The 11,973-nt window shown below is 65.9% G+C and overlaps 1 protein-coding gene across 4 annotated transcripts; it reads left to right on the plus strand.

Annotated features, from left to right (window-relative positions):
- The first annotated feature begins 1,765 nt into the window (after positions 1–1,765).
- LOC138689206 (CYFIP-related Rac1 interactor A-like) lies at positions 1,766–10,118 on the plus strand. 4 transcript variants are annotated; one of them, XM_069803076.1, is made up of 13 exons: positions 1,767–1,951; positions 4,805–4,892; positions 5,445–5,525; positions 6,836–6,915; positions 7,455–7,576; positions 7,654–7,759; positions 7,977–8,113; positions 8,301–8,378; positions 8,510–8,626; positions 8,740–8,819; positions 8,914–9,040; positions 9,277–9,347; positions 9,465–10,118. In XM_069803076.1, the coding sequence occupies exons 4-13, from the start codon at positions 6,843–6,845 to the stop codon at positions 9,526–9,528; spliced, it is 975 nt and encodes a 324-aa protein (XP_069659177.1). In that variant the 5' UTR covers positions 1,767–1,951; positions 4,805–4,892; positions 5,445–5,525; positions 6,836–6,842; the 3' UTR covers positions 9,529–10,118. The 4 variants fall into 4 exon arrangements, with proteins under 4 accessions (XP_069659179.1, XP_069659177.1, XP_069659178.1 ...); XM_069803078.1 differs by lacking the exon at positions 6,836–6,915 and having other exon boundaries at positions 1,766–1,951; XM_069803077.1 differs by lacking the exon at positions 5,445–5,525.
- Positions 10,119–11,973: the final 1,855 nt, after the last annotated feature.

Raw genomic sequence — 11,973 nt, forward strand, 5'->3', positions numbered from 1 at the left:
GGGGAACAGGCTCTGCAGGCAGCGCCGGCTCCGTGGCAGCCCTTTGCTCCCTGCTCCGGCGGCAGCAGCATCACCCCAGCTCCCTGCCCCGGGGTCCCTGGGGTGCAGAGCTGCCAGGGCGTCACCAGTTCCAAAAAACCCTCATTTTCCAGCTACACTGCTAAATGCAAAGGGCTGCAGCTTCCCCCAGCGGCTACGGGCTGCACCAGCACGGCTTGGGGGGCTGTGTCCAATGTGGGGGGACCCCGCAGCCACAGCCCCCCCGCTGCCTGAGTCCACTGCAGCCGGATCAGCCCCCCCAAACTGCTGGGAGCCATGGGGAGCAGGAGTCACCGCCGCTCACCCCGGCCTCCCAACAGCCCTTGTCCCACTGTATCGCCAGATCAGCCGGCCGTGACACCGGTGGGGGGGGGCATCGGTAGCTCAGCCAACCCCTCTGTGACCCCCCCCAATGCTCCTCTCCCATGAGTGTCCCCATAACAAGGTCCTGGGCAGGACCTGTCACCCCAGATGGGGTCAGCTGGGCAGGGCTGGGGACAGGGATGGACGCTGTCCCTTTGGGCTAGTCCACAGTGTTCACGGCTAGTGCAACCCCACAAAATCCCCCGTTTTCCAGTGACACACTGGGCAGGAGCCACACGACCCGAGCACAGGGCTGGTGGGCCACGGGCACATGCTGGGACATCGGGAAGGGCTCCGGGGGGCTTCTCCCCTGGCACAGCCCCACCACGGGCGACACATCCACAGGCACATGTGCCCAGAGGAAACCCAGTGCCAGCCCCGCTGCGGGCAGCGTTTGGGGTTGAGCCGTGGTTTGCAAAGAGTTTTGGAGCAAAACAGGGATTTCTCACTCTCTTGCTCATTTCTTCTGCTGCTCTCTCCCTTCAAGCCATGTTTCCTCGCCAGCAGCCTCAGCCTTTCCCCAGCTGCTCGCCATCCCTGGAGCAGGTCCCTTCCCTGCCCACTGTGCCCCTCGGCCAAGGCTTGGTGCCACATGTCCTGGCCGGCACTGGGGTGTTGTAAGGTGGGCACCCATGCCATGCTTTGCTGCACAGAAATGCCCTTGTAAAGGGGCGAGGAGCTGCTGTCACCCACATTATGTCCCTGGGGAACACCTCTGGGTCCCACTGGGCAAGCTGGACCTGGGGTAACCACAGCACTGGGGGTCCCTCTTGATGTCCCTGCCATGATGCCCAGTGCTATGCTGGGAAAAGGGGGTGCAGGGTGGAAAAGCAGAAATACTCCGATTTTGAGGTTCCCCACCTGCTTCTTACCTCCCACATCACCCCTGTGGGAACAGCTCTGTTCTGGCACGTGCCATCCAAACATCCCCAGCCCCAGTTTGGGGGGATGGATGGTGCTGCCTGGCCAAAATGGGGCTCCTGGGGCATGTGTGTGGTTTGGTCCCATGGCAGTGGTACCGGGTGGGTTCGGTGGCTGTCCCCCTCCCCGGAGTGGGAGGTGGGGGGGAAGCGGTGTCATCCATGGGCTGGGGCAGGAGCAGAGGAAAATTTGGGGCTTCCTTCCCCTTGCTCAGAGAGGGCTGTGGGTGCACGGGCTGCCAGGGCTGAGCCAGGCTGGCTCTGACAAGGGTGGGGGGGACACGCAGGCACCCACTCGCTGTCACTGCATCCCCCAAAACCAGGGAGAAACACCCAAGCGGGACCCGGATCCCTCTCCCATGCAGGCCACAGAGGTTTGCCGGCCGGCACGTAGAGAGTTAAGCGTCCCCGTCTCCCTCACACTTGAGACGTCACCGTCACCAGTGGCGTGGGGGGGGGGGGGTGGGCTGGGGGGCTATGGTGGTCTTTGTGGTGCATTCGGCAGCTGGCGCAGGGCGGCTCACGCACACGGCGGGCGGCTCTTCCCCGACACCCCACGCTCCGGCAGCATCCGCAGACAACCGGCAGCGGCCACCGCCTGCCCACGCCTCGAGCTCCCCACCGCCACGGTGAGCAAAGGCCGCCACGGGGGACGGGGGACAGGGATGCCACCAGGCCTTGAGAGCAGGGTTGGGGCGGGGGGGGCTACGGCAGCCGCTGGCTCTCTCCCCTGGGGACCCAAACTGGTAGCAGCCCCTCTTTCTCTTTGCACCCCCAGCCCGGTGCACCCAACGCTTGCTTGCTGCCCCCAGGACTGGCGGTGATGGGGTGCAGCTCTCCCCCCACCACCACCTGGAGGATGCTGCAGCCCCACGGTTGCCCTGGGTGGGTGCGGGTGCACAGCTGGGTGCTCGCCCGCACCGGCTGGGTGCTGCGGCTCGGCTCCCCCCGGCAGCCCTGCGGTAAATCTTGCTGCTCACCCGCAGCCGCAGCAAGGCAAGAGGGGAGGCCCCCCGGCACCCCGCTGGCCCCGCTCGGGGGCGGGGGGGGGCTCAGCCCCATAGTGGGGGGACTCGCACCTCCCTCCATCCAGGGAGGTCCCCAAACTGGCGTGGGGGGGGTGACAGTCCTGGGAAGCCCCAGCTCCACCCTGGGCAGGGCTGGGGGGTATCCCGGCTCATCCTGGGGCAGGATCCGGCCCCGGCACCCTGGTTCCCAGGATAAGGTGCCCCCCCCTTCCCAAAAATCCTTCAGGCACCACGTATCCGAGCCTGCAACGGCTGCAGCGATGCTGGCGTGGCCATGGGCGGGGGGGCAGTGGCAGGAGGGGCTCGGCAGCGGCGGTGGGCACCGGGCCTGGCACCCAGCGGGCACCCAGCGGGCGGGGGGGGGGGCTGCGGTATGTGGAACCAAATCAAGGGGAAGGGGCACCCAGCCCCCGGCCGGGGGTGCGGCGCTGCACCAGGCTGTGGTGCCCACAGCGATGCCGTGCCAGTGGCAAAGGGGCACAGCCCCAAAACAGCCCTGGGTGACAAGGGAATGGCCTGATCCGGCGGCATTGCTGCCCCTTTGGTGTGGTCAGCCTGGGCATCGCCGGCTGGGGCGGGGGGAGCGATGCTCCTGGGTGCAGGATTTGGCCCTGCCTGGAGCAGGAGGGGAGGTTTCACCCCATCGGCTGGGAAGTCCCCATGGAGGTGACACCTGCGACGGGGTCCCTGTGGGGCAGGATGCTCGGGGGGGGGGGGAAGCGGGGAGACGTGGCAGTGCAGGAAGAGGAGTGGGTGCCGGAGCGGGGCTGGGGTGCGGGGAGGCCACCGCAGGGAGGGACAAAAACCCGGGGCCACCTCGGGTGTGGCTGGGGACGGGGAACCCGCTGCCTCCGGCATTGCACCCCTCGAGGGCAGCCATCCCCCAGCAGTGCACCCCTCTGCGAGAGCAGTCCTGGGATGGGGTGCCTTTCCCCGTGGATTTGGGGTGTGCGGTTCCCCCAGCTCAGCCACATGGCAATGGGCAGCCTGCACTGGAAGGAGCCCCTCGCCCTCCCCAACAGCCACCTCGGGAGGGGAGACGGGGACGTGCCGTGGCTCCCTGGGCCAAGGGCCACCGTGGGGCATAGCCACCTGGGGCCAAGGAAATGGTGCAAATCAGGGGCTGAGCCCCAAGCAGAACTGCCCCTCCAGACCGGGGCGGGGGGGCGCTGCAGCGATTGCCATCCTCCCACCCAGCACCGAACCCCCATGCCACGGCTCAGGCCTCACGCCAGGGTGTCCCCACGCCAGGGACCGTGGGGACACGTCCGTGCCTCTCCTTGGGCACAGGCAGCGGTGACAAATCCCAGCCCCGAGCCTCCCGTCAAGGACAACCACGGCACGGGCACGAGGATGCCCGCACGCCGATCACAGCATGTACACGAATGCTGGAGCAGAGCGGGTGCGAATCTCCCACCCCGCAGGCACCCCAGGACCCCCCCAGCACCCTCCTGCAGAGCCCAGCATCCCTCCAAAACACCCCAGCACCCAGCGAGACGAACCCTGGGGTCACTGCACCAGGGCAGCCTTGGGCAGCTTTATGCCCCACCGCAGGGTACAAGCACCCACCATGCGTGGGGAAACTGAGGCAGAGGTGTGCAGCAGGAAACCTGGGTGCCCTGGCTCCCCTAAAGCAGCTTGCATTTTGGCATCAGGCTGCTGCATCCCATGCAACCCCCATGTAAAGCCACGGCTTTCTGGGCCCGGGAGGAGGAAGGCAGAGCCATTGCTGTTGATGCCGAAGGGCTGCGCTGGGGTTGAGCGGGCAGCGCTGGGCTGGGGGGCAGCAGCCCCATCCCAGGCACGAAGCTGCCCCATCCCTCCCCACTGCTCCTGTCTCCTCCAGCTCTCCCTCTCCCCTTCCCCAGCCATGTTAATTAAACCCAAGTGCTTAATTACAACCTGCTGAATCCCGCGGCTGCTTCCCAGAGCCTGCTAACACTGTGGGGTCAAGCCCGACCCCCCCAACATCCCTGTAGGAAACGTGGGGGACGGGGGAACCGGGGGGAGCATCCCGGCGTCTGCAGGATTTGGGTTGCGGCTCATCAGCGGCATAAACGGATCTTCACGCAACGCATGGAAAAGAGCAAACCCAAGCAGCGGCACCGGGAAAGTCATCCCTGGGGGTCTTGGCCTCTCCAAGGAAAGATGGGGACAGATGGCTCAGCCCTGGGGTTGTCCCTGAGCTGCTGGCAGGTCCCCCAAGGGGTGCAGAGGGAAGGGGATGCTCAGCCGGTGCCCGGCAAGCTCCTGATGACACCGGCTACTGGCAATAAAAAAATAATCGAGGCAAATAAGGTGAAGGCTGGCGGCAGCATGCAGGGCTGCGAGCCGGGGTGGGGGGAGCCAGCATACCCACCGTCCTTCCCCGCATGGTCACCCACCGGTGGGTGCCCGGGGCAGAGGGGTGCCCGGTGGGGGGGTGGACTGACCCTGTCACCCTCCTGCCCGCAGGTCCCCACCAGCCCATGAAGTGATTCGGGTGGGTGGCACAGCCTCTGCTCCTGCCATAGCTGCCGCCGCCGCTGCACCGGGCACCGAGGTAAGAACCCAGGGCTGTGGCCGTGGGGTGGGTGGGATGCTCTGGCATGGGCACCAGACCCCCAAACCGGGTCTGTGGGGCAGAAATCCCAGTTGGGGTCTTCCCCTGTCCGTGGGGGATACCCAGCCCCGTCACCTGGGGGAACTGGCATGACCCTGTGGGGGTCACCTGGGGCAGCCCCCCCCCGTCCCCTGGCCGAGCATGGAGGGGCCAGGGCAGAGTAACCGGGGTGCCTTGGGGGAGGCGGCGAGGCCAGGGGCGACCACAGGAAGCGTGATGGTCACGAACCCGCACCCTGCTTCCCTCCCCGCCTCGGCAAACGGCAGCGGCAGAAGTGCCGGGGGGAGAGCCGCCGCGTTTTGGCAGATGCTCGCACCTGTGCACCTCGGCTGGGGAGGGTTGGGGCTGGGGACAGCGGGGCCGTGGGGTGCAGAGCCCGGCAGGATGGGTGCAGGTAGGTGCCACGGCAGCAGCGGTGGGGGCTCGGGTGTGCCGGGGTGTCCGGCCGGTGGCACCGGTGCTGTTCCACTCTGTTCTGTTTCTCTCGCTCAGGTCTGCTGGCCATGGGCAACCTGATAAAGGTATTGGGCAAAGATTTAGAAAACTGTCCTCATTTTTTCCTGGATTTTGAAAGTAAGTCCCGTAAGCAGGGCGGGCGCGGGGAGGGGACCAGGGCCGCCACCGCGGCTGCTCTCCAGAAGATGGGGACAGGCACGGTGTCCCCGAGCAGCCCCGTGTCCCCAGGCACCTTGGGGCAGCCCCGGACATACCCTGCAAAGGGCTGAGTGGGGCAGGGGAGCGGGACCCCAAAAGATGCCCTGACCCTGAAAGCGTGGGGAGACGTCCCCAGCTGAGTGGTGGGGATACAGGATACGTCCCGGCAGTGGGACCCAGCCCATGAGGACCTCAGGGATGTGCCCCACTGCTGTTAGTCGATGGCACCGGGTGGCCATGTGGTACATCCCCTGCCACCGCCACGGCAGGGACAGCTCAGAGGCCAGGGATGCCGGGGAAGGAGGAGGGAAGGATCCGTGCCGCCTGCCTTGGCCGGGAAGGGCGGCGCGGTGGTTGCAGCCTGCGCCTGAGGGATGGAGATTGGGGACCCCCGGTTTGGTCCAGGGGACCTGCCCCAGCTTCCCACTGGCCTGGGCTAACTGGGAGAGGAAAGCACGGCTCTTGGACCTCCCAGGCTGGCACGGGGGAGATGGTGACCGCCATGGCAAGATGCCAGACCCGCTGCAGCCCTGTGACCCCCCCCTTCCTCCCTTTCCCCCCCCCGCCTTCCTCCCAGGGCACAGCTCAGAGCAAGAGCAAGGGTGGGGGGTAAAAATAGCGCAGCAGCAACTGCTCGCCCCGGCGGGGAGAGGCCGCGCTCAGCTCGCCGCACCACCTCCGGCATCGGCACATCCCAAAATAGCTGGGGCTGGGGTCACGCAGCCACCCCGCTCCCACAGCCAGGGACCTTCTTGGCTCCTCGTGGTGGGTCCTTTGAGGCGGCACAGTCTTCGCTCACCTCCAACCCCCTCCGCAGCCCCCCACCCCAGCACTGTGGGGGCTCCCTGGGACCCCCCCAATTTCAGGGCTGGCTCCGCAGCTTGGCGGGCGGGGGGGGATACCTGTAGCCAAGATTTCAGGGACTCGTTCACCGCTTCACCCTCCTCGCTGGAGCCCGGCGGCTCTCTCCTCCCTTCGCTCCTTCCTCTCCATCACCCCATCCGCCAGCGCTCATCACCATCGGGGTGGGGGGGAAGAGGCTGCAGCCCGGGACCGGGAGCCGCCGTGGGGTCACCCGCCGGCTGGGGGGATCACCTCGAGCCCCCGGGGAGCAGCGGGGGGGAGGACAGGGGCTCCGGCTGCCGCCGGCCGCTGCCCTCAGCCCAGCACCTCTTCCCCGAGCACCACCTCACCATCATGCTTTTTTCCTCTTGTTTCTTCTCTTGCAGGTTTCACATGGGGAACCTTCTTAAAGTGTTGACTTATAACGAACTTGACCAAGGCCCTAATTTTTTCCTTGACTTTGAAAGTGAGATGGGATTTTTATTTTCTTTTTTTTGTTTCGTACTTATTCTGAGTTCCACATCCACACCATTTTGAGTTCTTGTACCCGTCGCCCATCGCATCGCGCCCATCCCAGATGTCCTCCTCCCCCCCCCTCAAAACCTTTGCCGTCCGGGGGTCTCCCCGGGGAGGGGGGGGCCGCGGCCACCGGGGCAGACCCATGGCCGGGGGCTATCGCTCCGCACCTCTTCCCCGGGGCAGTTTGCAGCCCGTTGGGCCCAGCCCGGGGCTGGGGGCTGCTCGGGGACCCCTGTGAGCAGGATCACGGTCGCAGGGCAGCCAGGACTCACCCCTACCTGCCCCCCCCCCCCCAACCCCGTGGCTTGGCTCAAGCTCGGGCAAGGAGACGGACCAGGGGGAGAAACCCGCCAGGAAGGGCTGCGGGCTGGCGGGAGAGCCGCGGGACGGGGTGCTGGCACCCCACTCCGGCTCTTGCCGCCCAGAGCCCCGCTCAGAGCCCTCCGGGTTTCTCTCCCCCCCCCCCCCCGGGGTGCTGCCCTGCAGATGCGCAGCCGACGGAGGCCGAGACGGCGGTGTGGAACCAGGTGAACGCCGTGCTGGAAGAGGCGCAGGCAATCCTGGCCGAGCTGCAGTCGTACACGGGTGCCGGGCAGGAGATCCGAGAGGTGGGGGCAACCCCCAGCGCCCACTGACCACCCACCGTGGCTTGGGGCAACCACTGATGCTCTTTCCCCCACCCCAGGCCATCCAAAATCCCGGGGACCTGCGGCTGCAGGAGAGGGCCTGGAGCGCAGTCTGCCCCCTCGTCGCCAAGCTGAAGCGCTTCTATGAGTTTTCCCTGCGGCTGGGTGAGCACCCCGAATCCCTGTTTCCCCCTTCCTTATATTCCCCCGTTGCATCTCGCATCCTTCCCCTGATGCAGGAACGGGGCAGGTTTGGGGGGGAGCCCTGGTCATGGGGTGTGCTCAGGTGTGGATGCTGCGCTGCCCCGTGCCTCAGTTTCCCCAGCCGGGGCTGGGGAGGTGCACAGGAGCAGGAGGGGGACCAGCGGTGCTTCGTCCCCAGAGAACGCCCTGCGGAGCCTGCTGGAGGCCCTCACCAGCCCCCCGTACGCTCCGACCCAGCACCTCGAGCGGGAGCAAGCCTTGGCCAAGCAGTTTGCCGAGATCCTCCACTTCACCCTCAGCTTCGATGAGCTCAAGGTACCTCCCCGTGGACCCTTGTGTGGGATGAGGGCTGGGGGGGGGGGGGCCTGCAGGGTGCCCACACTGGGACCGTGCAAAAGCCATGAGCCAGCGCAGTCCCTTGGGACCCTCGAAGTTCGCCCCGAGCACACCGAGCCGGCCGTGGCCCCCACCCCAGCCCCTGACACCGGTCTCCCCTCGGCAGATGACCAACCCCGCCATCCAGAACGACTTCAGCTACTACAGAAGGACCATCAGCCGAAATCGCATTAACAACCTGCAGGTGAGAGGACAACGCCGTTCCCTGCACCCCTACCCAGAGGTGGCCTCCCCCAAGGGGGGTCACAGGACTGGGGATGGCTTGGGGTGGGGGTCAGCCACCCCAATGGCCCCCATCATCTTCCTCCCCTGCAGCTGGACGCGGAGAGCGAGGTGAACAACGAGATGGCCAACAGGATGTCCCTCTTCTACGCCGAGGCCACCCCCATGCTCAAAACACTCAGCAATGCCACCACCAAATTTGTTTCGGAGGTGAGAGAGGCCGGTGGGGGGGGACCCTCAGGGTGGGGGGAAGCCCCCCTCCAGCCCCGGCACCGTGCAGGGGTCAGGAGGGGAAACGGCAGCCGGGACCTGCTGGGTTTCAGAACAAGACCCTTCCGATTGAGGACACAACCGACTGCCTGAGCACCATGGCGTGTGTCTGCAGGGTGATGCTGGAGACCCCGTGAGTACCTCGCACAGGGTGGGGGGGGGACATCTCGGTGCCAGGGTCCCTCTGTCACCCCCCCCGGGCTCAGCTGGCCCCTCTCCCGGTGCAGGGAGTACCGAAGCCGCTTCACCAACACCGAGACCCTCCTCTTCTGCATGCGGGTGATGGTCGGCGTCATCATCCTCTACGACCACGTCCACCCCGTGGGGGCCTTCGCGAAGACCTCCAAGATTGACGTGAGTGGCTGAGGGGGTGCGGTGGAGGGGGGTTACGGCCATCCTGCTCATCCCAGTGTAGCTGTGATGCCTGGGGGTCCCTATCCCTGGATGTTCCCTGTGGAGACATCTCTCAGTTGGTCCAGAGGGGAACTTGTCCCGCTACCCAAGCAGCGAGGAGGAGGATGGGGAGGAAGGGGGAAAGCCCCGCCGTGGCGCATCCGGCTGCTCACTCCCTTTCTCTCTCCCCCCACCAGATGAAAGGCTGCATCAAAGTCTTGAAAGACCAACCCTCAACCAGCACTGAGGGGCTCCTGAATGCTCTGAGGTGAGCCAAGGGGCTGGGGCACATGGTGGAGGGGGATACGGCATCCCCCGATGGGGCCGTGGGATGATGGCAGAGCGGGTCGGGGCACGGCGGGGTGACCGTCCCCTCCCCGTCCAGGTACACCACTCGGCACCTCAATGACGACACCACGTCCAAACAGATCCGGGCCCTGCTGCAGTGAGCGCGGGGCAGCCGCCGGAGCCAGCCCCGACCCCGCGCACGTCACCGTGTCACCTACGCCCATGACCATACTGCTCATTTTGTACAGAAGGAAAAGGGACAATAAGAAATACACTGAAATACAAAAAAAAAAAAAAAAAAAAAAAATCAAAACGGCCCAAGGCCACCCCTCCATGCGCTCCTGACCCCTTCCCACCTCCACACCCCCCCACCACCACCAAAATCAGCACCCATTTACTGGACACAAGGTGCAGGTGGCACCATGGGGACACTGCACCAGGGGTGCTGGGGCTAGGCAGGATAGACCCGGGCAAGGATGTGCCAATGGGGCCGACAGCAGCGAGCGTCCACGGCACAGGGGGCACCTTGGGGAGGGGGGAAAGGGGCAGGTGCTGCCCCTGTCCCCATCCTCGTCCCAGCATCCAGCTGCGGAGAAGGAGGAATAAACATCCCTGCGGATCTGCACTGACTCTGGTGGAAACGGCTCCGTCTCACCTGGTAGATTTTTAATATGAGCAATTAAATCTCCACTCACCTCTTCTTTTCTACATTTTTTTTTGGGGTGTGAAATAAAATTACATTTAATCTGTTCGTTTAATCGGCCGGAGCGGGGCCATCTCTGCTGCATCCCATCCCACGCCGCACCGGCTGGAAGCACCGGGATCACCGTGCCTGCCCCTCATGGGCCAGGGACCCCATCCATGACACCCCTGGGACTGAACCCCCCCCCCGGGACCACATCCCCCCTCTCCATGACGCTGTAGGGACCCGTCCCTGCTGGGACAAATCCCATCTCCCAACCCCACCGTGACACTATCAGTGACCAAGAGCTCCTGAAGGGACAACAGCCCAGGGTGCCCCCCCCTCCATGGTGGTGCTGCCCCCCTCACCCCCCCAGCTGCCCCTAAGCCAGCCTGTCCAGGGCACCCTCCTGCCCCAGCGCCCCAGCAACTGCAGACTGGGAGAACTGGGAGACTGCTGGAAGCCATGGCTGGCTGCCACGGGCCCGTCCCTTTGCCGGCAGATGGCCCTGTGACACCGTGACAAAGCAGCCCTGGAGGCCCCCCCACCCCCCCAGCACCCCCCCACCAGCTCCACCGTGGGGGGACCCACTCGCCCCCCCCCTCCAAAGCCCCCCAAACTGGGGGATGCCCCAACGGACAGCCTGCAGCGCAGGGCCCCGTACCAGCCCTCAGCGGGGGCTGCATCACCCTCCCACCCCCCCCCCCCATGGGGACACCCCAAGACTCGTCCTGCTGTGGCCACACTCCTGGGGTGCAGGGCGAAGTCCCCCCGAGTTTGGTGTCCCGCCAGCCGGACGGTGCTCTCCTTCCCGCTGCCTTTCCCACCGGGCAGCCGTGGGCAGCTGCCTGCACTGCCGGCCCCCCCCTCGCTGCCCGGGGACGATGGGCACCTCACATGTGCCACCAGGACCCCAGAACCTTCGTGGAAGGTGGCTCTCTGACGGCATGCCCATGCCTCAGTTTCCCCACCTGTGCAATGGGTGACAACCGCTGCCTCCAGTGTGTGCCGGAGGGCGCATGGGCAGGGTCCCCCCAGCCTCCTGCGCACTGGACCCCCCCCCCGAATTGCTCAGGGTGTCAACATGGGGACACCCATCCCACCCACCGCAGCCTGGCACAACCCCATGTCTCCAAATCTGCACGGGCACCCACCAGCACCCCCGGCCACGGCAGCCCTGGGGGATCGTGAGCAGCACAAGGAGGGGAAAAAAAGGGGAAAAGACCTGGCAGCCCCCAGCCCTTTGGATACCGGCATTTCCTGGGCCCGGTGCCAGGATCCAGCCACGCACACCCGGGCTTTGCCGCCAAAGCCGCCCAACTCCCGCGCGGCACGGGACGCACACGCTGTTGCACAACCTCGGCCAACGGCTCCTTTTATTTTTAGGCTTTTGCTACACGGCTTCCCCATAGCCCGCCAGAAATGCCGCCGAGGCACTGGGATGGGCCACAGGATGCGAAACGCCCTGCCCGGCTGCCAGCACCCGCAGCAATCAGAGCAACTCCATGCACCAGCCGTGCCTCAGTTTCCCCATTAGTTACCTTCGCCTGCCATGCGACGGCAGCGATGCCAGCCAGCCCTGCTGACCCCCAAGCGGGCTCCGAGAGCTCCCTCCCACCGAGCCCATCACCCAGGGCTTCATTAAATCCCCCTGGTGCTCCGCGGCACAATGATCCCACCTGGGAACCGAAGATGAGGCCAGGACATGGCTCAGTTTGGTGGCTGCAGCTGCCGCGTGGCGTGTCTGCAGGAGCTGCCGTCCCCAGGTGACACCGTCCCCCAGATGGTCCCCAGCCTGTCCAAGGCACCGGGACAGGATCGTCCCCGCAGTGTGGGAACTGGGGTGGGAAGAGCCGGGACAGCATCACCACCCAGGACCTCCAACGGGCGTTAAGGGACAGCCGGATCCTTTAAAAAGCCACCA

This window comes from Haliaeetus albicilla, chromosome 16 (assembly GCF_947461875.1).
Source record: "Haliaeetus albicilla chromosome 16, bHalAlb1.1, whole genome shotgun sequence".
Lineage (NCBI taxonomy): Eukaryota > Metazoa > Chordata > Aves > Accipitriformes > Accipitridae > Haliaeetus > Haliaeetus albicilla.

What these genes read in the sequence shown, in the direction of transcription:
- LOC138689206 (XM_069803075.1), top strand. Translation starts at nt 5,790, where the DNA reads ATGAGGACCTCAGGGATGTGCCCCACTGCTGTTAGTCGATGGCACCGG. An exon ending in CCGGGCAGGAGATCCGAGAG is followed by an intron (nt 7,577 to 7,653) that starts GTGGGGGCAACC and finishes CCCCCACCCCAG; the next exon opens with GCCATCCAAAATCCCGGGGA. An exon ending in TGAGTTTTCCCTGCGGCTGG is followed by an intron (nt 7,760 to 7,976) that starts GTGAGCACCCCG and finishes CTTCGTCCCCAG; the next exon opens with AGAACGCCCTGCGGAGCCTG.